We start from the raw sequence: 27,627 nt of genomic DNA on the forward strand, positions 1-27,627 counted from the left end.
GCCCCGTCTGCGCAGCACACGGATCCTGGGGAGAGGGAGGTGCCGCCAGGCCTGCGCCACGAAGCCGCCGGGGCCTCGCGGGCAGGCCAGCCGGGGGAAGCGCGGGCGCGGCGGGCCGGCGGGCGCGGGTCCCGCGGGGACGGGCCCGCCCCCCTGTGCGCGCAGGCGCGCGGCCCGGGCTCCGCCGCAGCTCGGCGCGGGGCAGCCACCGCCGGCCTTGCAGGTAAGCGTCGCGCCGGCGGGCGGGCTGGGGCCCCGGCCACCCTGGCACGCCGCGGCCCGCACGGCCACCCAGACACCCCTGGTCCTCGCTGCTCCCCGCGCCCGCAGCGGGGCGCGGGCCGGGGCGGTGCTCGGCGGACCCGGGCGTCCGTGGGCTGGGCGGCGGCGGGGCTCCCGGGCGAGCCGGTCCCGCGTTCTCCCCGCCCCACCCCCCCACCCCCGCCGCGGCCGGGGCGGGAGCGGCGGCGGCTCCCTCTCCCCAGAAATGTCATCAGTGAAGAGTTTCGCATGGGTGGAGGACGGGCTGGGGAGGGTCGCGCTGGGGGTTTGCCTGGGAAATGGGCCATCTGGCAAACTTTCTTCTTCTTGCCATTGATTCTCCATATTTTTTAATGGAAAATGGGATTTCTAATTTAATGGGGTGTTTTGGGGGGGAGGCGGGGAGATAAAGGAAAATAATAATAATTTTTTTTAAAAAAAGAATTCCGCCATTTTGACGTTTAAAAAAGTAACTGTTGTGCGCGGAGCCCAGGGCTCGGCCGGCGAGCGCCCCGCCCTCCCTCCCGCCTGCCGCGCTCCAGGGCCCGGGCCCGGGGCGGCAGGTGGCGGCGGGTGCGGACGCCCCAGCTCCGCCCCGGGCCCCGCGCGCCCCAGCCGCGGCGGCCCCAGGCGCTGACGGTGTGGGGTGCGTGCTGTGGGCCTCGGGGGCGAAGCTCTCCACCCACCCCCACCCCACCCCACTCCGCGCCCTCGGACCTTCATTGGTAACACGAGGCCTAGAAGGGAAAGGGCGTGGGGGGGAACGGGCAGGCAGCGAGACTCCGTGGACACGTCGGTTCTGTGATCGTCGAGCGTGCACGGTAGGCACTGCCCCGGACTGGGGAGAGAGGCGCGGGTCTTCTAAGTCGGATTCCCTGGAAACCAGACTCTGAGAGAAATGGGAATGTGGGGGTGGCCTTGTGAAGACCTCGGAAATGAGGCAGAGAAATGGACATGCCCGTGTCGTGAAGGGAGAGCGCTGCAGAGGTGCCCTGCGTGAGGACAAGGGCATAGGGGCATTCCTCCCTCCATAGCCCCTGGTCAGCGCTGCATCTGAACGAGAGTAGCTGGGTGAGGCCGCTCACCTGGCCCCTCCTCGCCGGTATCCCCAGGACCCAGCTCATGGCAGGTGCATCTCAGTCCACCACATTTTCTCCTTCCCTTCTTCACCCTGTGAGGGTCTCTCCAGCAAGGTCCCACTCTTCTCTCTGTATGCCTGTGTTCCAAGTGTTGTCTGTACTGGATGACTTCCAAATTTACATCCCCAGCTCAATTTCACCCATTAAACTCTAGAAAATAAGCTTTCTGGGATGGTGGCAACACAGAGGGGGACCAAAGTCTCCTCCAAGTGCAGAGGACAAGGGAAGACTGGTGGGGGATGAGGTGAGGGGGGAGGACGGACTTCGATTCCATACTAAGGGCCGTGGAGAGAATTGTTCGGGCGCTGATGGCTCAGGCCCTGTAATCGCAGCTCCTCTAGAGGCTGAGAGCTGAGGATCGCAATTCAAAGCCAGCCAGGGCAGGAAAGTCCACGAGACTCTTATCTCCGGTTAACCACCAGAAAACCGGAAGTGGAAGGCTGACTGTGGTTAGGACTGGCATGGTCACACATGAAGTGGCCACACATTGAGATGGGTTTTGAAAGATGCACTGATAAGCCAATTGTAATGAGTCTATAAAGCTGTGCTGTCCAAATATTGGTCATCGCTACTGTTGCTATTCAGACTTAAAACAAGGTGCCTTGATACACACCTGCAATCCCACAACTCAGGAGGTAGAAGCAGGAGGATTATGAGTTCAAGGCCAGCCAGAACTGTAGCAAGACCCTGTCTCAAAAAAATAAATTTATATAAAATGACCAATTGAATTCAGTTAGTCTCAGGAGCCACATTCCAAGTACTGAGTAGCTGCATGTGTTTAGTGGCTACAATAATGGACAGCATAGGTATAGGAAGGACATTTCCATCATCACCAAAAATCCCGGCAGTGCTGGTAAGGCACCTGGAACAGTGCACAGCACATTTTAGGTGTTGAATAAATGTTGTTCTCACCCTGCCCCATCTTTAGACACACAAATGCACGCAACAGGTGTGTCAGGCTCTACTTTGTGCTTGAGGCTGGGGAGAGTGGTGGGCACAGGGCGTGAAAGAACGTGATGGGGACCAGGCCACTGTCTCCGCTATGAACACTAGTGTGACATGTATCTCTCAGTGCTTTCCCCCTGTGCCATTTCCCTTTGGGATGAACGTGGATGAAGGAGAGCCAAGTGTTCAAAGGTTCTGAGTCCCCAGAAAAAAGAAAGAGTGCTACTACTGGGAATGGAATGGGGCAAGTGGGGGGGCGGGGGCGGGGACAAGAATGAGATGAAGCTGGGAAGCAGTGGTTCACTCTGTAATCCTAGCTACTCAAGAGGCTGGGGATTGTGGTTCAAAGCCAGCCTGGACAGGAATGCCTTGAAAAAGCCAAGGGACAGCACCCATACCTTGAATTCAAGCCCCAGAACTGGCTAAAAAAAAAAGTCAGTGAATGTGTCTAGGCACTGGTAGCTCATGCCTAAAACCCAAGTATTTGGGAAGTTGAGTTCTGGAGGATTGTGGTTCAAAGCCTACCCAGGCAGAAAAGTCCATGACATTCCATCTCCAAAATAACAAGTAAAAAAGTCAGGGCTGAAGGCACAGCTCAAGTGATAGGGTACCAGCTGAGCAAGCAAGCAAACAAAATAAGCACAAGGCCCTGGGTTCCGATTTGGGTAACTCTGGGCGGGGGGGGGGCGGTGAGTAAGGCGAATTTAGAGTCAGACGTGGCAGTGAATGCCTATACTACCAACACTGAGAATGTAGAGTTCAAGGTTGCCCTGGGCTGTATAGCTAGACCCTGTCTGAGGTTAATTTATGTGGACCATTCATGAGGATATTAGCCAGAAAAATATTAGTCTGAACTATGCTTCCAGATTCAGCACACATTGCCTGCCAAGTCCCTCACCCAGGCTAGGCTGACCATCCTCACAGAGACAGCGTGGAGGTGCCTGTCCTGGTTAAGTTCTTACAGTGACTTGGGTAGAACCAGGAACTAAACCCTGTGCTGGTCTTAGGATACCCTGATCTCTTCAGGGCTGAGGCCTTTCTCTGCAGATTGCTGGCTTGAGGGTGGCCAGCTCTACCTCCCTTCCCATTTCCATTGCTTTTGTAGCAGTGGTCCCTTCCTGATTGCACTAAGGCTGCCTGCATTTGGCTTGTAACCCATCAGGATGGAGGGACATGCAGAAATGGAGATGCTGAGGACACTGAAGGGCCCTTCCACAGGGGAGGTTAGTGTGCACCTGGTGGCTAGAGACAGCTCAGGTTCTGGTCCTCACCTACCCCCAACTGCCTTCATCCTTCCAGGTAGGTCAATTAAGGTATCTCAAGGAATAGCATTTCCGTACCTGCTCAAGTGGTGGGGGGAGGGGGGATTAACACTTGTAACTTCCCTACACCTGCCTTTTCATCTGCTTACACATGCGTAGCAGGATTGAGGCAGGGCCACGGGGCTCACCAAGTGCCATGTCTCTCTGTGTATATCCACTCAGCCACCTCAGCCACACTTGGCCTGCCCAGTAGGACCCTGGACGTGTCCTGCTTCTCCAGGGAGCCAATCCAGGTGGGCGCCCTGGAACGAGGGTCTGGCAGCGAACCAGTGACAGCCACCGTTCTGCCACAGATGAATGCTGGACCAGGGCCCAACTCCAGTGCCAGCACATTACGGCTGTTGGAATGGACTGAGGCTTCAGCCCCGCCCCCTGGGAGTGGCCTACGGGTCAGTGCCCACAGGGATTGGCTAGGCACGCCTGAGGGGCGGGGCCTAGGCTGGAAAAACTCAAGCTGGAAGAGATGCACAATCCTGGGGTTGGTTGGTGCTGAGAGTGCAGGGCTTTAGGGGCGTGGCTTAGGTTGAAACACACTGAGGCCCTGGGGGCGGACCTTAGAGTGAGGCGCCTTGGGACTGGGTGTGAAGGTGCTTGGGGGCGGAGCTTGGAGGGACGAGGTCAGGTTTGCAGGAACATGAGGTAGCATGAGGGATCTGGAGACCGTACGGCTCCCAGATGGCTGGAGGGCTGGTCCAGGGGTCACCATCCTCAGACTCTCCCACGCCCCAGTTCCGGATAAGTGAGTACACGCCGCTGAAAATGGTGGGAGTGGAGCAACCCCTGAACCCCGAGCGGCGGCGAGAGGGCTTGACCGAACGTGAAGATGGCGGGGCCTCTGCGAGGGGTGGCGACCCGGGCACCCAGCATCCGGGTAGGAGCCGGGTCCTCGGGCCCTGAGCTGGGGCACCGAGCAGGGTGGGCAAGGCCTCGGTTTCCCTGAGGACCCTGGGCTGGGGTGTGGTCCCGATGGTCCTGATGGAGAAGGCTGGGGATGGGGGTGAGGGTCTGTCCAGCACCAAGAAGAGACCATGGTGAGGCTGCAAAGTGGTGGAAACCCTGAGGCCCAGTTGGCCCCCTCCACAGGGGACCCCCCTCAGGACCTTCCAGAAGAGCCCCCTCGGGATTCCACAGAGGATCACAGCACCTGCCGGTGCCAGGCGTGCGAGCCTCAGGATACCGGTCCAGATCTTGGCTCTTCCAACAACGGCTGCCCTCAGTTGTTCCAGGAGCGGTAAGGGGCAGGGGGTGCCAGCTTTACTTGCTCTGTTTTCAGCCCTCAAAGCCCCATTCCTGCTCAGGCTTAGAAGGGAGGCAGGGTGATGCATGGACTTTCCAACCCAGGCTGGTTTACCAGCCGTGATTCTCAGATCTCTGCCTCTTGAGTAGCTGGGAAGATAGGTGCTGCTTTCGCTGAGGCTGCTCCTCCCTCAGGTCAGTCATCGTGGAGAACTCAAACTGCACCCATGTATCTGATCTCCTCAAACCCATGAAGAAGAGGAGGCACAGGGAATACCAGAGCCCATCAGAGGAGTCAGAGTCTTCCATGGTAGGAAGAAGGCCTCCCTGGAGAGGGAAGGGGGAGGCTATAGCCCATTCCTCAGCTCCCATTACCTGGTGAGTCCAAGACATTATGACTCATCCTGGTTTTAGATTCCATCTTGGGCCAAGTCCTATACTTGACTGAAGAGAAATAAATAAATTGATCTTTGATTTTCTGGAGTTTCCACGTCAGCCTAGTGTCAGAGTTAAGGCACATTCCTATTACTGGCCCCAAAGTGGGTGTGTGTGAAAGGTGGAAAACTCTGTTCCTGAAGCCCAGAACACAGTCAAGAGGCTCGGAAACATAGACCTCTTGCTGCAGAAGTGGGAATAGACAGCACAAAGCATCTATTAGGCAGGCAAAATCAGCACAAAGCAGATGTTTGTATACTCAGTTTCCCTGCCTGGGAATGAGTTTGTCAGGGTGTGTGACTGGGAGGTTGGGGGTTGGTGCTCATAGGAACCTGTGCTGTGGTCCCAAGTTACCCACCGGTGCTATTACTACTGGGTGGCCTAGAAGGAATTCTACCTGTTTAGGGCAGATCACCATATATCCAAGAGCCTGGGAAAGGGTAGAATCAGAGGCTGGGCCTCCACTGCAAGTGCTGAGGACAGGATGCTGAGAATAGGCTTATCTTCTACAGGAGAAGCAAGAAGGAAAGGAGGTAGAGAGACAAGCCACCACTACTACCACCCCAGAGAGCGAGGAATGGAGCAGCAGCCAGCCTGGTATGATGGGTGTGTGTGTGTGTGTGTGTGTGTGTGTGTGTGTGTGTGTGTGTGGTGGGAGTTTGGAGGAGAGGTCATGGATGTGCTAAAATTTGATACATACATAGATGCTCACTAGTTAGGATATGTGAACAGGAGACAGTAAGAGCATTGCTGGATTGTATATGTATGTTCTTGGCAGTTATATCATGTGTTTCTTTATTCTTTGTTATTTAATTGTGAGTAGGCCTTATTGCCAGCCTAGTCTTGGCTTCAGTATCTGAAGACTTGAGCAGCATCTTTGGCACCACATGGCATTGTTTTTCTGTGATGGTCTAGGCAAGCCCACGCTGGTCATTGATTTGACCTTCCTATTTTGGTCCCTATTCTGGCCTTTTGTTTGTTGTTTGTCAGTTGTGGGGCTTGAACTCAGGGCCTGAGTGCTGTCTCTGAGCTTTTTCACTCCAGGCCAGTATTCTACCACTTTTAGCCACAGTGCCACTTCCAATTTTCTGGTGGTTAATTGGAGATAAGAGTCTCATGGACTTTCCTGCCCAGCTGGCTTTGAACCACAATTCTCAGACTTCAGCCTCCTGAGGAGCTAGGATTACAAGGATGAGCCACCAGTGCCCAGCTTTATTCTGACCTTTTGATTCTAAGAACACTACAAAAAGATCACCTTCATGGCCAGCTCCATCCCTTAGGCCTTTTATCTTACTACCTCAGTGCTCCCAGGCAACAACTGTCAAGTAGAGCTAAGTAGCATTGATCACACTTGTAAAACAATTTGGTTAATGTCTTTCTCCCTCAAGACCTTAGACTCCATCAACACAGGGACTGAGTTGGTTTTATTAATCACTGCATCCCAGCTGCTTAGCCTAGAGCTTGGTTTGGAGTAGGTTCTCAATTAATGTTTGTTCAAGTAGATGAATAGATGATTTGTATGCTGACAATTACTCTTGGACTTCAGTTCAGTTGCATGAGTCATCTTTCCCATCTCAGAAAGAACCAGAAAATTTAGGTCAGTACTTAGATCATCATCCTGCCTCAGTGGATCAGTCATGGCCAGAGGAGCGGGGCTGTGTCCAAGGTTCTACTTTCCCTTCAACCTCTGCCCACCAGAGCCAAATAAATTATGTCATCTGTGTGTGTCGGTCTTGGGGTTTGAACTCAGGGCCTGGGCACTGTCCCTGAGTTGTTTTGCTCAAGGCTAGCACTCTGCCAGTTGAGCTATAACTCTACTTCTAGCTTTTTGGTGGTTAAATCATCAGAGATAAAAGTCTTTCCTGCCCAAGCTGGTTTCAAACCATGATTCTCAGATCTCAGCTTCCCAAGTAGCTAGGATGCAGGCATAAGCTACTGGCGCCTGGCTCCAAATAAAATTTGTATATCTGTCTCACCCAAATAGTTCCTCTAGAGTCTTAATACTTAGCCCTAATATCTCTCTTTGGTTTATAGCCTCACAGACTTACACAGTGAGAAAAGAGATTTGTCTTTCTACTGTGGCCCAACTACTCTATCTTAATTTCCAAAAACAAATGTATAAATCAATGTTATTATAGCTTTGCTGTGTTAGCTTGTACAGTGTTTTGGTTTGTTTTATTTATTTATTTATTTATTTATTTATTGCCAGTCCTGGTCCTTGGACTCAGGACCTGAGCACTGTCCCTGGCTTCTCTTTGCTCAAGGCTAGCACTCTACCACTTGAGCTATAGAGCCACTTCTGGTTGTTTCCTATATATGCGGTGCTGAGGAATCGAACCCAGGGCTTCATGTGTACAAGGTAAGCACTCTTGCCACTAGGCCATATTCCCAGCCCCTGGTTTTCTTTTAGTACTAGGAATTGAACCCAGGACTTCATATATGCCAGGCAAACACTCTACTACTAAGCTACACTGTCAGCCCAAAATTATACTGCTCACTATCTCAACTATGAACATTAGTGTGACACTGGTTTCTCAGTGTTTCCCCCTCTATCCCTTTTCTTCCTTTCTTTTTCTCTTCCTTCCTTTCTTTTTTCCTCTCTTTTTTTCTTTCTGGAAGCAAACTATGTTAGTAGGTAGAAATTTATATTGTGTCTGAAGATGTTTATCTGACACATCTAGAATCACTGGAGTGTTCTAATGGTTTGTTTAAGACTTAGTAATGTGTAGCTCATGTATAATTCAGGCCTTCTCTCTCAAATAGCTCCTTCATCTTTTCAGCTACCCTTTTGGGTGAAAAATCATTTTCTGACATGCTATCAAAAACTCTTTACAACTTATTTAGTTATTAATAGCTGTTCTAATCATCTCAACAGGTAGATGTCATGCACCGTTGTCACGTGGTGTCTCTGTCCACATCTAGATCGAATGTCTGTAGTGGCATTCCCTAGGATCAACGTATCTCTTGTCACAGCCTTTTCGGCTTCAGAGATTCCTGTTCTGCTTCCTGACAGTGATTTTTATATATTATTCTTCATTTTTCACAGTGCTGGGACAAACCCATCGCCTCACACATGCTAGGCACATGCTCTACCCCTGAGCCACACCCCCATTCTCTCAAAGTTACCTTCGAAAAACATAATTGAGTTATTCATCTTCTTACTATTCATTTTTTTAATGTGTCCTAACCATGGTAAAAGTGATAGGAAAGTTATTAGGGGAAAAAAAATGAAGATCCAAGCACTAATGGCAGAGGCCTATAGTCCTAGCTCCCAAGGAGGCTGAGATCTGAGGACCACTGTTCAAAGCCAGCCTGGGCAGGGGCAGCCCCGGAGTCATCCTGTGTGTCTCTCCTCTGTCTCCTCAGTGTCAGGTGAGAAGAAGGAGGGCTGGTCATGGGAGTCCTACTTGGAGGAGCAGAAGGCCGTCACTGCCCCCGTCAACCTCTTCCAGGACGTGAGTTGAGCAATTCCCATGGAGGGAGAGCCTGTCCTCCTGGCCCAAGGACCACCTCCAGACTCAGGCCTTCTGGTGTTCTCTGTCTGATGGGCAGAATGGACAGGGGAGAGGCTGTTAGGTGCCTGGGACACCATCAGGGGCTGCCAGGATGAAAAGAAACAGGGAAATGACACCCACACTCACCCAGTTGCTGGGCATGCAGGTTTTTTATTCTGGTGCCTCTACTCAGCCACATTGCTAAGCTTTCTGTGTGCTGTGCCAGAGCGTGCTTTTAAGTCCAGTCCTGCCCCTCCGCTCTTCTGTTCCTTTCTGGATCCCTGCATGGCCGATTCCACAGACAAGATGCCTCATTCAGGAATGCCAGGCGGGTGGGGCCTAAAGGCAGCTCCTTCACCCCAAGCTTGCCAGGCAAGGATAAGGCTGGATGGAAGCTGGGTGCTCTCCACTCTGTGCGTTGACAGTCCCAGGCGGTCACTCACAACAAGAACGGCTTCAAGCTGGGCATGAAGCTGGAAGGCATTGACCCTCAGCACCCATCCATGTACTTCATCCTCACAGTGGCCGAGGTGAGCAGGGCCTCGGTGTAGCACAAGGGTGGGCAGGGGGGGGGGCATGGGGAACCCAGTCTTTCAGGGGATGAAGTTGTCATGCAGAGGAAAGAGTTTAAACCAGATGAAATACTACAGGGTGTGCTACAGATGAAATATTACAGTCCATTCTTGAGGAACTTGTGGACAGATTCCCTAGGGGGAGTCAAACTGGTTCCATGGTAGTGACATGCCAAGGCGTGGCTGAGAGAAGTGCTTCATTCGACCCAAGGAGGCAGCAGCAGCACAGAGCAGAGGAAGGAAGGCAGCCCCGAAGGGAGCTGTGAATGCACAGGAGCCTCAGGCACCGCCAGGACTGGAGCGTAACACATGAATGTCAAGTGCCAGAACCTGCGTCCAATGGCCACTACTGTTAAGAAGAGAAGCAGCAGGGCTGGGGGTGTGGCTTAGCAGTAGAATGCTTGCCTACCATGCAGGAATCCCTGGGTTCCATTCCTCAGTACCATGTGAACAGAAAAAGCCAGAAGTGGTGCTGTGGCTCAAGAGGTAGCATGCTAGCCTTGAGCAAAAGAAGCTCAGAGGCAGGGCACAGGCCCTGAGTTCAAGCCCTGAGACCGGCCAAAAGAGAGAGAGAGAAGAGAGAGAGAGAGAGAGAGAGAGAGAGAGAGAGAGAGAGAGAGAGAGAGAGAGAGAGAGAGAGAGAGAGAGAGAGAGAGAGAGAGAGAAGCAGTAAGCCACAAAGTGGGCAAAGGTTGTGGATTTAGTCATAAATCAACACTAGAGAGCTGAACTGAACTGAGCAGTGGAACTCATCTGGAGCCAGCCCCCACCATGCTGAGGGGACCCAGAGTGGAGTGTCTGAGTGGGGAGCAGTGGAGGAGGTAGCAGAAGGAAAGGCCACCAAGACCCTTGAGCAGTCTCGAGCCTGTGACCCCTTCCAAGTCCCATCCGGGGCACAGGAGGGCAGGAGGCCCAAGAGTCAATCTGTTCTGCCGCCAGCACTCGGGGCTCATGAGGACATGAACTGGCCTGGCTGTAAGATGAGTGAGAAGCTTGGGATAGAGTCCAAGATGGCAGGGGGAGGAGAGGAGAGTGGATAGAAGGAGAGTGGGCAGGAAAAAAGGTAAGCAGAGGGAAGGGGAAGGAGAAGGGAGGTAGGGCTGGGATCTTGTCAGCATCGAAGCCCCAAGCCCACAGGCTAGGCCAGGAGTGGTGAGGGTCAGGGGCCCAGTCACCCACTGGCACTGGGGTCACTGTGATTCCTTCATGGGGCTAGGTCTGTGGCTACCGCCTCCGACTACACTTCGATGGGTATTCTGAGTGCCATGACTTCTGGGTCAATGCCAACTCCCCCGACATTCATCCTGCTGGCTGGTTTGAGAAGACTGGGCACAAGCTGCAACCTCCCAAAGGTAAGGCCTGCCTAAGTTGGTCCTGGGGGCAGTGAGTTCCTCAAATCCTCTCTCCATCCCTGTCAGCTCCCATGATCGCCAACCCTGCCAGCCTCTCCATCATATGCTCATAGGACTACCCTACCCTGGAGCCAAGGCAGAAGCCCTTTAAGTGCTCACTCTGCTTCTTCCCTGCTCTGGCAAGGGGATCCCTAAGGGTTGTGGGGATCCTCAGGCCTGCCCAGTTCTGCTGCTTCACTGTGGGGGTCCCCTCAAAACAGCCTAGCCTCTTCACAGCGCTCTGTCATTCCCCCCCGAGGGGCCTAGGTTACAAGGAGGAAGAGTTCAGCTGGAGCCAGTACCTACGCAGCACAAGAGCTCAGGCCGCCCCCAAGCACCTGTTTGTGAGCCAGAGCCATGTGAGTGACCCTGAGCGAGAGTGGACGTCACCCCCCAGCCCCCTGGGCCAGAGTCACCGCAGCCAGCCCAGGGGATCTGACTCATCAGAAGAGAGCTCATCTTCTGGTGCTGTCAGCTTACTGGTCTGTCACGTACTAGTGGAGCAGCTGGACAGGGCCAAGGGTCAGCTCCCCGAGAGGGAAGGTTTGGGGCTAGTTTGTCCCAGTTCCCTCTACCCACCCTGTCCTGCCTCATTTTCTGTTGCTATAACAAATTACTCAAGACTAGATCACGTGTCAATGAAGGAGGTTTGTGTATAGCTCATGGTTCTAGAGGCCAATGGTACCTCAGAGGTGGGAATGCCCACAGAAGAGATCAGAGATCTGAAGGGTGAGTTTGGAAGTCAGAGGGATTCTGGGATTACTGGTGAATTTTTCAAATGAAGATTCTCTCTCAATGGAACTAACCAAGGTTCTTCAAGAACTACATTAATATCTTCCAAGGTGTGATTCCCACTCCCACCCCAACCTAATTCTCTCCTGCTAGACACTGCTTCTCAACACCATCTCACTGAGTATCCCGCCTCCAGCCCAGGAGCTGTTGGAGAACACGCTCAAACCATAAGCCCTTCCCGACTGCAGGATTCTCCCTCCAAGCCCAGAGGCCTCGGCCTGGGCACTCACATATCACTCATTTCTTCTTTGCCTTCTTCAGTCCTTTTGTTTAAGGTCCAAATCTATTCCACAAACTTCTTTTCTGCTGACATTGAGGCTCCCGTTTATTCCTAACAGCCTTTTAATCCCTTCAAAGGCAGCTGGCAGCTTTAACAGTCAAAGTGTCTCACATGCAATCCCAAGCAAAGGATACAAAAGATATAGGAGTTCTTATTGAAAATATCCCTATGGGAGCTGATAGAGTTGTCTGCTCAACATGCATGAGGCTCTGTGTTGAATCCCCAGCACCACAAACACATGCATGTGCACTCTCTCCCTCTCTCTCTCTCACACACACACACACTTAACATAATGAAGGTTCAAGGTCCCCTTGCGCCATCATGCTGTTCAGACAGTGTTATTCCTCTACCCTAGTCCAACCCCAGAGCCCGTTCTTGCAAATTCACAGGTGACTGGCAAGGTCCCTCCTGTTTCTGTGACAGGCAGCACAGACTTTTAAGTTGAACTATTTACCTCTCTTTTTTTGGGGGGGGGGGGTGGTGGTGGTGGGAGCTGGTACTAGGGCTTGAACTCAGGGCCTGAACAATGCCCCTTAGTTTTTTCCCTCAAGGCTAGACTTCCATCACTAGAGCCACAGCTCTGTCTCTCCATCTTTTTGCTGGTTGGTTGGACTCTTAGGGATTTTTCTTCCCAGAGTGACTTCAAACTGTGATCCTCAGATCTTAGCTTCCTGAGTAGCAAGGCTTACAGGTGTGAGCCACCTGTGCCTGGACAGGGTTTAAATCCTCACCCTGCCACTAACTAGCATTGTGTTCTGAGTCAAACTATTTAACTTGTAAAATGAGAATAATACTATTTATCCTGTCGAATCATGGTAAACATGTCAAGAGGTAATGTCTGTTGGAATATGGCGGAGGTCTTCTGCCTGGAATATGGCAGATGCCCACTTACTACTTGTTCCCTCTCTACTCCCTGCTCCCTTTAAGGAAAGAACTCATTAGTGCTCCCTTCCCAACTGCCTGTCTTAGGCCAAGCCAGGCCAGGCTTGTTCCAGTAGGAGACTTGTCCTCAGCCTGCCAGATTCCTTGGGTAAAAGCACCAGAAGTCCCTGCTGGGCCTAGACTTGGCTGGTGATTCTGCCCTGGAAGAACCCTTATTCGCAGCCTACTTCTTCCTTTCTTGCTCTTTTTTCAAGGCTCCTGCCTTCCCCAGGCAGGCCTCCTATATAACATGCTCCCATGTTCAGCTCTGGGCTGGCTCTGGGCTAGACATGGCCTGGCTATGGCAGCCCTCTTCTTACCCCTAGAGTCCCCCACCTCTGGGCTTCCAGGTGGGCATGAAGCTGGAGGCTGTTGACCGCATGAATCCATCCCTCGTCTGCGTGGCCAGTGTGACCGACGTGGTGGACAGCCGCTTCCTGGTGCACTTTGACAACTGGGACGATACTTATGACTACTGGTAGTGGGGGATCAAGACTTGATCGGCGGGGGGGGGGGGGGGCAGGGGCACAACCCCTCTCATAGCTCAGGTACCAGCGGGCCCCAGTCAGTCCACTCATGACATTCAGACTCTGGCTGGGGTTTACGACCTGTCCTGGGGATTTGAGCTGTGTTCATAAGCCACACAGCTCAGCATTACATGTTCACCACAACTGTCCCTTCGATATTAGGGATAATGTGGCAGTTCTCTGACCCTTGTCGGCTGCCTGAAACAACACGGTGTGGCTGACGAGCCCTCTGTGTTTCTCTTGGACAGTGACCAGTGATGCGTTCTTGGGTTTCAGGTGTGATCCCACTAGTCCCTACATCCACCCAGTGGGCTGGTGCCAGAAGCAAGGGAAGCCCCTCACCCCTCCACAAGGTGACCCTGCAGCCCACCTCCCCACCCCCCTGCCCTTCTCCAGCACCTTGTTAAGAGCCTCTTTAGGGTCAGAATGAAGGGATAAATAGGGCCTGGAGCCTCAGGTTCTTGGCCAAGTTGTTGAGAATCTGTGTGTGTGTGTGTGTGTGTGTGTGTGTGTGTGTGTGAGAGACAGACAGACAGACAGAGACAGAGAGAGATGATCCTTAGACTTGAACTCAGGGCCTGGGTGCTGTCCTTCATGGTTTTCTTGTTTTGTTTTATTTTTTGCTCAAGGCCACCACTTTAGCCACAGTGCCACTTCCTGCTCTTTGGAAGTTAAATTGGAAATAAGAGCCACATGCCCTACCGAGACTGACTTTGAACCCTGATCCTCAGAGCTCAGCCTCCTTAGTAGCTAGGGCTATAGGTTTGAGCCACCTGCACCCCACCCTTTGATTTATTTTTATTTTTGGACTATCCTGTCAACCCCTGACCATGGTTAGACTTAAGGGGAGAAACTTAGGTGACCTACCTCAGCAGACATAGGGGCTAAAGCAAAGTAAGTGAAGCTCCCTGGAGGGTCTTTAGCCCCAGTGCAATAGCGGTTGAGATGGGACTGAAAGGGAGCGGAAGGGCACAGGTGACAGGAGCTGTGGTTCCCAGACAGACCTGTGAGCTCTTAGGGCACTGCATGCTTTGATTCTCACCAGGACCCAATCCCTCAGTAGGGGAGTCTCTGCCCCTTCCATGTTCATATTCCTGCCTAGGGGCAAAGAATTTCCCTGGTCACCTGGGTGGTTGGCCACAGCTCTCACCTTCTTCTCCAGACTACCCAGACCCTGATAGCTTCTGCTGGGAGAAGTATCTAGAAGAAACTGGGACTTCTGCTGTGCCCACTGGGCCTTCAAAGTGGTGAGTGTGATGCACGCCTTGGAGCTGAGCTCAGAAAGCAATGGAACTCTCAGCCACCAGGATGGGGTTCTTGCCCCCCCACCCCCCCCACCCCCAGTGGTTGGGCTACGGATTTCTCTGGCAGCCTAGAGGGCCTAGTAACAGGACTCCCTTCTCAGCTCTCCTGAGCTGGGCCTTGGCATGAAAGCAACTGTCCCCTTGCAGCGACCCCCTCACAACTTCCTGGTGAACATGAAGCTGGAGGCAGTAGACCGCAGAAACCCATCCCTGATTCGAGTGGCCAGTGTGGAAGATGTGGAGGACCATCGGATAAAGGTGGTTCTGGGACCCCAGGGTAGGGGAGCAGACATTCTATCGACTGGTAAAAGTGCATGGCATGAGCCATTCTCTCCTCATCAGTGATCTTTGTGGGCCTCTCTGAGACTTATTCTTCTTATCTGTAAGATGGGCCTAATAAGTCTTAATCCTATCCAGAGATTAATTAGAGTTGCTACTATAATTTATAAACTGAAGTTCTTGGAAAAGTGGGCCAACACCATTGATAGTGGAATTGGCCTTTGGGATTTTCACAAGTCCCAAGGAAGGGGAGAGGCTCCTGCAGCCTAGAGGGCCTCCCAGCTGAGCTGGGCTGCCAGAGAAATGTCTGACCTTCGAGCACCTTTCTTCTTCAGCTCCACTTTGATGGCTGGAATCACAACTATGACTTCTGGATCGATGCTGACCATCCAGACATCCACCCCGCAGGCTGGTGCTCCAAGACAGGACATCCTCTAGAGCCTCCTCTCCGTGGGTACCCCCAGGACTCCGTCTTCTCCCCTCCCACCAACCCCTGACAACCCTCCCTTCTTGTAGCTCCACGATCCGGATTTCCCTGTCCAGGACTACCTGCTACACTAAGCAAGAATTAGGCCCAGAGACTGAGGGGCATAGCTGCAGGTCACAGTTTTCTTTCCCCAAGTCAAACAGATGTCCTATGGCAAATGGTGGCCCAGCCTGGCTCAGATCCCTGTCTCTGAGAACTAGTTCCTACTAGAGCTGACCTCCTACCTTCCAGAGGTCATGTCCCGGCCTCTAGGACCCTGTGCCAACGCCTCTCCCTACCCCTCCAGGACCCAGAGATCCCAACTCTGCTTCCCCTGGGGACTGCTCCCCCCTCAGCTACAGGAGCCCGCCACACCCCAGGACCTCCAAGTACAACTTCCACCAGCGGTGAGTGCAGAGACCCTCAGGCATGGTTCAGGGATGACCCCCACAGTTCACTAAGACCTTCTCACAAGGGCCAGAGCTGGGGAGGGCTCCGTGGGAACAAATGGAGCCCACCTGGGCCCTCAGGGTGGTGAGTGGTGATGCCCCCTCTAGAGCTGAGTTCATACGGTGCACTCGACTTTCTTCCCCAGGAAGTGTCCGACTCCTGGCTGTGATGGCTCTGGTCACGTCACGGGCAAGTTCACAGCTCACCATTGCCTCTCGGGCTGCCCGCTGGCCGAGAGGAACCAGAGCAGGCTGAAAGCGGATCTGTCTGACTCAGAGGCCTCGGCCCGGAAGAGGAACCTCCCAAGCTTGTCCCCTAGGAAGAAGCCTCGCCATCATGGCCGGTGCGGAGGCCAGGGAATCAGGGCCTGGGCTTTCTGGGTGCGGGGCCTCCCGTCCTCGCCCACCAGCCACTGAGTCCCTGCTGTGGGCCTGGTTCCTTTCTCTGTAGGATCGGACGGCCTCCAAAGTACCGCAAGATTCCCCAGGAAGATTTCCAGAGTAAGTGTAGGTCCTCTTTTCCCCCCCACAAGTGGGCACAGAGCACACAGGATTGGTGTTTGTATACCTCGCTCGTTGGCTTGCCGAGGCTGCCTAGTGGCTGTGGGCTTATACAGTCTGTCTTAGATATATTCAGTCTTCCTGAGCCTCAGCACCCTTCACTCGTCAGATGCAGATGATGATAGTTCTTATCTCGCAGTGTGGTGGGAGGTCTGAATGGGATGGTCTAGGTGTCCAGCACACCACCTATAGGTAGAATTACTGCTGAGTCTCTCACCTGACTCCCTCCTGCTGCTGCTGCTGCTGCTGGTGCTGCTGCTGCTGCTGCTTCATACTGTTTTTTCTTGGTGGAGACAGGGGCTCTTCCTGCAGCCTCAGACCTGCGTGATGAGGTCTTGGCTGGCCTCGAATCAGATGCTAGTGGACCCCACTTCTGCTCACCATTGTATACCTAGTCAGCTCCCATTGCAGAACTGAAATCTGACCTCCAGAGGGCGCCCTCTAACCAACTGTGTAGAGTTCTTAGGAACTCCATCTTTCTAGAAAGCATCTGAGACTGTGTTCAAAGGAGGAAGCACTCACGAAGGCACAGCTACACTTCAAGGACAGAGTGACCTCTGCAGAGTTTCCCCTTGGCCCAGAAGGGATATTGGTTACCATCCACCCTTCTGGAGGAGATGCCTCATTCAACTCCTCTGTGCAGGCTTGAGGTGTGACTGTCCCATGAGGTGGGCCCCTGATGGCAGAGGACTTGGCTGCCCGTGGTTAAGACCTCACAGAGGGTTGGTTGCTTGAGTTATTGGAGCTGTTTTAAGGCACCATGACTGCCTGTGAAAGCCTGGCTATGCTCTGAGAAGAAAGATCAGGGAAGCTTTCAGTGAACTGACTGTGGTCATCCTGACCTTCTCCAAGGCGCAAAGAGGTCCAAACTCAGTGTGCAAGAGCCAGACCATAGCCAGGTGGATGACACGCTAGTGGATCTTGGGGGAAATCTGGATATGCCCCATTGGGTCAGGAGAGGGGGGTGGGATAGTTAGGGGAAGCAGCAACTGGTTAATAATGATTAGGAAGCTAGGGGCTGGGGGTAGTGCTTGAGTTTGCGTTGGCCAGCAGAGGGCAGCAGGGAAGAGGGCCCCAGAAGCCTGTTGGTGGGGCTTGGGGCAAAGGAACAAGAGTCCGGTGAGAGGCTTAGGGAGAGGGTGGCACAGTGAGATGAGCAGCAGAGGCCACAGAGGAGAGGGGGCCACAGAGGTACTGCATGCACGAACATCAGGAATTAGCATGAAGCCAGTAAGAAAGCAGCTTTCAGGGCTGGAGATGTGGCTCAGGTGGTAATGAGCCTGCCTAGCAAGTGCAAGGATCTGAGTTCAAACCCCAGGATGGCCTGAGGCTAGAACAGCCAGGGTGAGTTGAGCCCTAGGGGGTGAGTGCTAGGCCTGCCAAAGAAAAAGGCCAGGCAGAGCAGCACCAGATCTGCAGGGCCAGGATTCCCGAGCAGAGCAGGAAGTGGGTCTGGGGAGCCAGCCAGGGCTCTGGGGCCAGCTCTGAGAAAGCCGATCAGGACCCAAAGGACTTAGGAAAAAAGAGCCAATGGAACACACCTATGACAGCCAAGGGTGTTTGAGGGAGGGAAGGCAGGGACCAAGCTGATGGCAGGCATCGAGAGCAGTATCTTCAGTGACACCCTCTTCAGGGCTAGAGGCAGGGAGGCTGCATCCCAGACGGATGAGCTGAGAATCACCCAGCCAGTCAGAGCATCTGTAAGTGAGCAGCTCCCTTGACCGGAGCAAGTGATGCTGGTCAGTCTCTTGGCTCTGCAGGCCCTCCAGAGGGGCCCAGGGCCCGTCATCTGAGCCCGTCAGCCTCTCAGGTGGCCTGGATGTGAGTGGTCTTTGACATCGGCCCCTCCAGCCCCCTCCTTTGCTTCACAGCCCTCCCTCCTGATGTGGTACACCAGTCCTTCTTCATGTCGGCCTTGTCCACCCACCCTGACCGCTCACTCTCTTTGTGCTGGGAGCAGCACTGCAAACTCCTGCCGGGAGTGGCGGGCATCTCGGCCTCCACTGTCTCCAAGTGGACCATCGAGGAGGTGAGACACCCCCGCCTCAGCCTCTTCCTCTCTTCCTCACTACGTTTGGTGAGGCAAGTCCTGGGTGGAGCCTCATGCCACTCCTGTCGGCATCCATCCTTTCCACCATCCCTCCCTCTAGCTACCCAGTGTGGCCAACAGAGCTGCTGTCCCACACGGCCACACACGGTAGATGGCCAGGGACCATGCTGCCACCCTGGCTAGCGATCCAGTAGAAGATTTGGGCTTTAGCCCCAGACCTCAGGAGTAAGGGGCCTTCCCCACCCCACCCCCCGCCATACACACACACACACACACACACACCAGCATGGAGACGCGAGGAATCCTCTGGGGCTGATGAGAACAAGCAACACGGACCCAGCTGCGAAGCCCCAGGTCTACCAAGGCCAGCCCTCCCCTGCAGTCCTAGTCCATTCCCCTGTCAACACAGCTTCTCTGCTTTCCAAGGTCTTTGGCTTCGTTCAGACCCTGACAGGTTGTGAGGACCAAGCACGCCTCTTCAAGGATGAGGTAAGGTGCAAGTGCAGACGGGGGACAGAGACAAGGTCACTGTGTCCTTGAGGCAGCAGGAAGTAGGTGCCCTCATCAGCACTCCTCTGGCCAGAAAATGGAACCCAGGGCTTCATGCATGCTAAGGAGTCTCTGTTACCCACACGGCCAAGACTAGTCATAGGGACCCACATGTCTGGGAAGAACCTGGTATGGATGGTGGCCCAGTTGGGGGGGGGTGTGTCACCCTGTGTTCAGATCATCTTCAGGAGGGAAAACTGCCCAGGGACAAGAAGATTCCATTCACTCTCTGCTCTCTGCCCAGTCTTGTTTTCAAATGTAACTTCACCACTGGCAGTGAGTTGAAGGATTTGAGGATTTGGGGTGTTGGGGATGGAACCCGAAGCTCTACACAGGTTAATTGGGTGTATTCCCATTGAACTACACTCCTCAAAACAAAGACTCTTTTTGAATGGCACCGGTATTAGTGTTTACTGCAAGGGTCATCACACATACTAAAATCAAGATCCAAGAGATTAGCAGAGATGGAGAAGCAGTGAGCTGTAGGTAAAAGAATGGCAGCCCTGGAGACAGTCTATAGGAGAGTCCCAGCTCTCTCGATTTACCTCTGAGCCTGCATCTCTGTATAACAGAGACAGAGTGAAGTTTCCACAGGGCAAGGCCACAGTGAGTGCTGGAAATGAGGAAGGAGTCATTCTGCCAGGACATATAGTATAATTAGATGCCATGTCACTGGTGTGTGTGTACATATACAGCAATATTATTTAGTCATACACCAATCCTGTTACTATAGCAGAAAGCCTGAGTCGGGGAGGGAGAGGCTCTGTAAGTGTTGGTTGTGACTTTTGGTGCATAGTTCACTCTTATAAATAAAGAGCTTTCTCAGAACTCTCTTAATTTGTAGTCCGAGGCTAGGAAAGATCTTTGAGGTTCTTTTTAAGGGAGTTTTTCCCCCAAAAAAGAATATATGCATCCTTCCTCCCAAGGAATGTGTGCTTTGCTGCCCAAGCCATCCAGCCTGCAGTGGACAGCTCCTCTTCCTCCAGGACTAGCACAGCCTGATTCTTCCCCATTTTAGGGGGCTCCCCTTGGCCCTGTCCTGCCAATCCTATCTTCATGCATGTGCCCCCCAGCTACTCTCCTCTTTCCAGTGAGTTCTGACCAACATGGAGCACATTGAATAGCTTCTGGCCTGCACAGGTTGTTTTAGGTTTTATGTTTTCTTTGGTTGTTGTGTTTAACCTCAAAGAGGTTAAATTCAGGACCTCATGCGTGCTGAGCCCATGCTTTACCAACTGAGTCTACCTTCTACCCCCAGATGTTGTTTTTTTTAAGGTTGTCTTTAAATAGTGGTACAAAAGGATTTCAATTCAGCCAATCAGTTTGTAAACAATGCATCTTGATCAGTGTCACTCCTTCTGCCTAGATGTTTTGTTATTGTTGTTGTTGTTTGCCAGTCCTGGGGCTTGAACTCAGGGCCTGGGCATTGTCCTTGAGCTTCTTTTGTTCCAGGCTAGCACTCTACCACTTGAGCCACAGCACCACTTCTGGTTTTTCTGGTTATGTGGTACTGAGGAATTGAACCCAGGGCTTTATGTACTCTAGGCCATCACTCTACCACTGAGCCACATTTCTAACCCAACCTAGTTTTTCATTGAGATGAAATGCAAAGTGTGATGCACTTATCTTAAAGTCTACCTACCCCCATATATTTTATCCAATGTGCACTTGAGCCCCACACTTATTTCCATCATACAAGAAAGATTTTTTTGCTAGTCCTGGGGCTTGAACTCAGGGCCTGGGCACTGTCCTTGAGTTCTTTTTGCTCAAGACTAGCACTCCTCCACTTGAGCCACAGTGCTACTTCCGGCTTTTTCTGTGTATGTGGTGTGGAGGAATCAAACCCAGGGCTTCATGCACGTTAGGCAAGCACTCTGCCACTAGGCCAAACTCCTGGCCCCAGAAAGATCTTTTTCAGGCTCTCTTCATCAGCCCCGACCCCAAAGGGCAACTACTGTTGTCATTTTAGCACTACAGATTAGCTCTGCCTGTTTCTGAAGTCATATATATGAAGTCAGACTGCATATGCCTTTTGCTCAATGTAATGTTTTTGAGATCTTTATGTGTTTCAATCTGTATTTGTAGTTTGTAATTACTAAGATTTAGCCAAATTATGAATACGCACAGTGTTCCTGTTCATGGACATGTGAATATTCTCCTTTCCCCACGTCTGTAGCCTGCTCAGCCTCCCCCTCCCACTCTTTCTATCTCTACAACTAGCTTCTTCCATCCCTGCCTCTACTCTAGGGTGTAAGCCCTAAATGATTAGCAGCATTTCACATAGCTGCTTCACCATAGTTGCTGGTTTAGGATGAAGCAATTTAAAGTAAATTACAGCCATCAAGATATTGCACCCCTGAGTACCCTAGTTTGCATCTCTGAAACCAAAGGTTTTCTCCATATAACCACAATATCTCTCTCCCATTGACACACCAAAAGTAGCTCCTGGCTATCATACCATACCCAGGTTTATTTAAATTTCCCAGTTGCCACACCATTTTGGGGGGGGGGGGCAGATTTTTTTCCAGGATGCAAATAAGGCCCCCATAACTGATTTTGGTTGCTATATCTCCTAAAATACTTGCTTTTTTGTGTGCATGTCAAAGTACTGGGGCTTGAACTCAGGGCTTTGCATTCTTGCTTAGCTTTTTCACTTAAGGCTGGCACTCTACCACTTGAACCACACCTCCGCTTCTGGCTTTTTGCTGGATAATTGGAGATAAGAGTCTCTCAGATCACAGCCTCCTGAGTAGCTAGGATTACAGGCATGAGGCATTGGCACCTGACTTAGATAGCTTCTATTCTAGCATAGCCCCTCTCATTTGTGTCTATGTTTGTGTGTGTGTGTGTGTGTGTGTGTGTGTGTGACATTTTAAAAAGTCTCACAGAATGTACACTTCTGAATTTGTCTTGGTTCCATGTGATGTCATTGACCTTACATTTCTAATTGTCTATATTTCCTGTAAAATAGAAGCTTGGACTAAAGCCTCGCTTAGATTCAGGTTCTGATCTTTCTCTGTCTCTTTGACTCTGTCTCTCTCTGTCTCTGTGTCTTTGTCTCTGTACCTCTCTCTCTCTCTCTGCACCTCTCTTTCTCTCTCTGCACCTCTCTCTCTCTCTGCACCTCTCTCTCTCTCTCTGTCTCTTTCTCTCTTTCTGATGGGTGGTGGGTAACCTTGTACTGCACCACCTTGGAGTACACACAGCGTATGCCAATCCTTCTATTAGCAGCACGAAGGACCAAAGGTTTCATTGGCCATGTTGTGAGAACCACAGTAGCAGGATTTTGTTGTTGTTTTATGTTCATTTGTTTTGTTTCTGCTTTGTTTCAAAGATGTTAATCACACTTACTGACTCAGAGGTCATTACACAAATATAGTGAGTTCTGGGAAACCTGTGAGGTAGATGAAACAGCTTAGAATCTGGGCAAGCCTGGCTTTAAAGGGGCCTGTAGCCCCTACATTCCCCTAGACCCTACACTTACAAGAGTTCTGCACTCGGCTTCATGCTCAGCTATCCTATCTTGAAATTGGTGATGCATTTGCATTTGCATTTTGTACTGGGTCCCACAATGAGGCAGCAGCAGCAACAGGTTTCAGATATTGCAGAAAAAAATGCTGAAACTCAGACTGGTCAGCAGGAAGAGAGAGAGAGAAAGCATGCATGCACATAACATAGTTGAACCAGTGGCTGTCTTTTCTTTCCTTCTCTATCCCCATGGCTGTCTTCCTTTTCTCCTCTCTCCTTCCCTTCTCCTTTCTCCGGGCCCTTCTTCCTCTCTCCTCCCTCCTCCTTCCCTTCTCCTCACCATAACACATTCTTTATTCCCATTTTCTTTCTCCCCTCCCGACTCCCCATACACCTCTTGCCTTTCCTTTACTCCGTCCCCACAACCCTCGCCACCTTCCCCCCCCCCCCCCGCCCTCCACCCACCTCTCCCAACCCCTCAGATGATTGACGGCGAGGCCTTCCTTTTGCTGACACAGGCGGACATTGTGAAGATCATGAGCGTCAAGCTGGGCCCAGCCTTGAAGATCTATAACGCCATTCTCATGTTCAAAAATGCTGATGACACCTTAAAGTGACTGGCCTGGGGCTGGGCCTCCTTCCATTCCTTGTTGGGCCTCCCTCTTCAGCTGATGCTTCCTTCCCAACCTGAGTTCCTCATTCCTCCACCTGCACACCTCACCTTCTTTATCTGACCAGGGCTAAGCATTTCCAGAAGGTGTGTGGGAGCAGAGGAGCCTGGGAAAGGGGGGAGTCTGGCTCCTTGCTCCTGTCAGTCCTGGAGCTCATTTGTTTCCGTTGCACAGTGAGGGTGAGACTGGGCTGGGGGTGACCACTGGGGTGGATTACAGGCACCCCACATCTCCAGCTGACTCAGTTGGCACCAAAGGCTGTTTTTCTTAGCAGTGAGGCTAAGCCTGGTAGGAGTTCTGTAACCTGAGGTTCTGTTTCCTCTGACATCTCTACATACTCTTCTCTCCTCTCCTTTCTTTCTACCAAGAAGTGCCCCAGCCACACACATTACACATTTACCGCTCTGCCTGTGGTTTTATACCCGTTCTCTGCTACCTGCATCCTGCTCAGTGCTCCAGCTGTGGTTCAGCCAGATGCTATGGTTTTCCCATATGCCTTGGAAGTGTGCCATCAGGAACCCACTGGGGGGCGGGGGGGGGGAGGCGGTCATCTCTGGCTGTCTTTCTCCCTTTTGCCCATCAGTGGAGGAGATTCAGAGCCAAGATGCTTCTTGAATATTCCCAGCTCAGGACTCCTTGGCATTGAAGTGGCCAGTGCCAGGGCCTAGTTCCAACAGAATGAGCAGATGGCTGGAGTCTGTTTTACAACTGGCAAGAGGGTGAGGTGTGCCATACCTTTTCATCATTGTGGCTAGAGAAGAGGAAGTCATGCTTGGTGAGGAGGCCAGGCCATATAGCAGCCCAGGGGATATCAGGCAACCTGGGGTCTTTGGCCAGCAGGGCAGCTCCAGCAGCCCAGTATTTCAAGTGCTGAGAGAGCATCCTTTCTGAGCTGTGGATTCAGTGAAGGTGTTACCCATGGGCGAGGGCCCTCCGCCTGCCAGGCCTCTTGCCAGGAGAATGTAGCACTCTGTCTAGCACACAGCACAGCCCCCCAACCCCCCGCCATGTCACATTCCATCTGGCCCTTAAATGTTTACTACTCTTGAGGAGTCTTACAAAAACCATTTAAAGTTGGGAGTCTAGAAGGCAAACTCTTCTGTCTGAACTGTCCAGGTCCCTGAAGCCCTTCTGCCCCTCCATCTGTCTTACACTGCCAGCTGTGTCCCTGTTGGGGCTCTCGGACTTGGGCCTCTCTAACCAAGCGTAGACCCAACCTCCACTGAGCCACTGCCAAGCCTGCCTCCCAGCCTAGGTGGAGAGGGCCAGCGCCGAGGCGGAGTCAGCCCCGTGTGAAGGCTGGAGCCAGTGCAAAGCCCCTGTGCCCTCAGGTGCTGAGGTGGCCTGCAGGCTGTGGAGCCCAGGGGGCCTTCCTGAGGCCCCTTCGCAGTCATGTGACCTGTGTGTGTCTGTCTGTATGTGTGTGTGGATGTGGATGTGTGTATACACAACACTCTCAGGCATGTTGGACAGGGTGCAGATGTGAGGCTCGGTGTTGTGTCTGTCAAGGGCTATTGTGAAAATACAAAGCTTTATTTTCTTTTCCCTTGGAAGTAGCAAAGCTGCAGCTCTATAGGTTTCCTGCCACAGCCCTCGAGGGGATTCTCCCCCCAAGGACCAGCAGCTTCTCTGGGTCAGCCATTCAGCCCCCAGCAGGCCTCCGAAGAACCTCAGCATATGGTTTTGCTTTCAGACTTTAGGGATGACCCTGAGCACAGCCTTGCTGGGAAGACACAAGGAAGGCTGGGTTTCCAGAGGTGACATCACTGCCCCTTGGCTGAGAGCAGGGAGGAGCAAGTCTGCACTCCCTTCCCTTAGCTGCCTCGTTGCAATGGAAATCGTGGAACTCAGTGGCTCTTTGGTCTTAGCCTGTTTCTGAGCTGCTCCCTGGCTGTGGGATGAGGGAGCAGCAAGAACTCAGAGGCAGCGCATGGGACCACATAGCTGCTTCTAGGGAGAGGGACCAGGGTGGCCTTACCTGTGAATCGGTGAGTGATGCTTACCTATGGGAAAGGTCAGATGGACCAAAGGCCTTGGAGATAGGGCCTCCAGGCATCTGGACTTTGAGGCCTCCCCACTTTCCGCACTACCATCAAACTCTTTGGAAAGAAACGGAATCATTTAAAAAAAATGTGGAAAGAAATCTGCCTCTGTCCATCCCACGGCCCATTCACCTCTGCTCTGTCCCCAAATAGCATCGTTGCACCTTGTCCTGGGAGCGCGGGAGGGGAGGGAGTGGGCGGCAGTTGCTCATGCCCTGTGCCCTGCTCTCCAGGGCCAGTAGCCACTTACACTTTGGCCCGCAGTTGCACCCAGCCCCTGCCCAGCCCTGGCCTCGGTCAGGACTGACTTCAGTTTAACATCTAAGGCAGAGAGAATGGTCCCAGAGTTTGAAAATGAAACCTGTTTGCACTTTCCTTCACATGCACTTTGGTGGGTTGCCTATTTTGTATTTGCCTTGTAGTGTGTGTGTGTGTGTGTGTGTGTGTGTGTGTGTGTGTACACACACACACTTGTGATCTTTAAGAGAATTCTCTGGTTTAAACTGAAGTGACTCTTGAGGGAGAAAAAGCTACAAGCAAAATGTGGAGTGATTTGTCAGTGTATTGAAACAACATAAATAAATTCAGACAACTGGATGATACACACAGCCAGAGTCTGTTTCTCTTTTCCAGGTAAAACACACAGAAAACATGGAGTGAACACCTGAGCTGCCATTCGTGAAAGGGACCCAAGTGTCACCTTGCTGTTGGGTAGAGTCCTGATGATCTATTTCATACCATTGAAAAGATAGGAAAGAAGTCAAGTGCCAGTAGCTGTGCTTATAATCTTAGCTAGTCAAGAGGCTGGGATCTAAAGATTATGGTTCGAAGGCAGCCTGGACAGAAAAGTGTGTGAGACTCCATTTCCAATTAATCAGCAAAATAGAAGATGAACTGGAGGAATGGCTCAAGTGGTAGAGCACCAGCTGTGAGCAAGAAAGTCAAGCAAGAGCACAAGGCTCTATGTTCAAACCGCAGGATGAGGAGGGAGGGGGAGACAGGAAACAAAGGATAATAGTATAGCTGCCTACAGTGAAGCATCACAATGAGAGTCCCCATACAGCAATGTGGAAAAGGCCTGATCTCCAACATCCTGTAAATGGTCAGTGAAAATCCACTAGAGCCTTCGATGTTTTCAAGTACCATCAGACTTTCAGGTGGGCAAATGTCAACCTGAGTGGTTAGAATTTAAGGTCTGTCATCAGGTAGGAATGTGGATGAAATTTCATGCTCAGTCATGTCAGTATCCTTAGTTCTTTTGCTCTGTGGCTCTTCCAGGTCAATTGACTAGCAGAATGCCAGGCAGGGAGCTGTCCAAGAGCCTGTTTTCTCCCCTTAACCTGACTGGAGACACTGGGGCCTGAGGATTGAACTCAGGGCCTGCGTTCCTGAGCCTCTTTGTGCTCAAGGCTAGTAGTCCTCTACCACTTGAGCCACAGGCCACTTCGGGCTTTTTGAGTCTCACAGGGACTCTTCTGCCTGGGCTGTCTTCAAACTGCAATCCTCAGATATCAGCCTCCTGAGTAGCTAGAATTACAAGTGTGAGCCACTGGTACCCAGAAGGAGAAATATTTTTATAAGACATCTATGGCTGGGCTCTAGTGGGTCATACCTGTAATCCTAGCTATTCAGGAATCTGAGATCTGTTCAAAGCCAACCCAGGCAGGAAAGTCTTTGAGACTCCCGTTTCCAATTAACCACTAGAAAACCAGAAGTGGAGCTGTGGCTCAAAGAGGTAGATCACTAACCTTGAGCAGAAAAACTCAGGGACAACCCCCAGGCCCGGAGTACAAGCCCCACAACTGACACACAACAAAAAGACATGAATGGTGATAGGCCCAGTGGCTCCCATCAAAGAGACAGAAATTGGAAAGATCATTGCGTAAGGTCATCCCAGGCAAAGGTTGCCAAGACCCCATCTCAATTAATAAGCCAGATACGGTGGTTCTATGACTGCAATCTCAGGTGACAGGATCAAGGTCTGAGGCTGGCATAGGCAAAAAGCAAGACCTTACCTGAGAAATAACTGAAAGGAAAAGCAGGGCTGGGTGAAGAATGACTCAGAGAGGACTCGCCTAGCAAATGTGAGGTCCTGAGTTCAAATTCCAGCACTAAAAAAAATGATTGTATAACATCACGGATGTGTTTCATGCCACTGAATGACACACCTCAAATACCTAAAATTGTAAGTTTTATGTTACATATATTTTCCACAAAAAGGTAATTTTTTAAAAAGAGGAAAATATATGATCCAGAAAGTAGAGCACCCACACAGAAGGAGGCATGCAATTTCCAAAGTGATGGGGAAGGAAAGGCTGGGCTGACAACAGACAGCTGTCTAGGTCAGACTGAGGGGGTAAAAGGATGCTTTTCTGCCTACTAGCAGAAAGGATGGAGGAAAAACTCAAACCAAAATAGATACAATCATGTTTAAGAGGATATTCTGTACACTGTCAGAGTTCCAGAAAATAGT

General features: G+C 51.9%; 1 protein-coding gene across 1 annotated transcript; it reads left to right on the forward strand.

The window, feature by feature from the left end:
* Positions 1–171: 171 nt before the first annotated feature.
* On the forward strand, positions 172–25,733 carry L3mbtl1 (L3MBTL histone methyl-lysine binding protein 1). Its single transcript, XM_048349448.1, is given in 23 exon segments — positions 172–223; positions 3,508–3,644; positions 3,830–4,056; positions 4,397–4,538; positions 4,751–4,898; positions 5,099–5,213; positions 5,851–5,935; positions 8,705–8,793; positions 9,258–9,362; positions 10,621–10,756; positions 11,063–11,154; positions 13,115–13,266; positions 13,592–13,668; positions 14,478–14,543; positions 14,546–14,562; positions 14,767–14,877; positions 15,234–15,348; positions 15,672–15,771; positions 15,960–16,157; positions 16,265–16,314; positions 18,246–18,403; positions 18,851–18,913; positions 22,924–25,733. Coding segments are annotated over 22 exon segments (2,517 nt in total). The 5' UTR covers positions 172–223; position 3,508; the 3' UTR covers positions 23,059–25,733.
* The last annotated feature ends 1,894 nt before the right edge of the window (positions 25,734–27,627 follow it).

Source organism: Perognathus longimembris, chromosome 6 (assembly GCF_023159225.1).
Source record: "Perognathus longimembris pacificus isolate PPM17 chromosome 6, ASM2315922v1, whole genome shotgun sequence".
Classification (NCBI taxonomy): domain Eukaryota; kingdom Metazoa; phylum Chordata; class Mammalia; order Rodentia; family Heteromyidae; genus Perognathus; species Perognathus longimembris.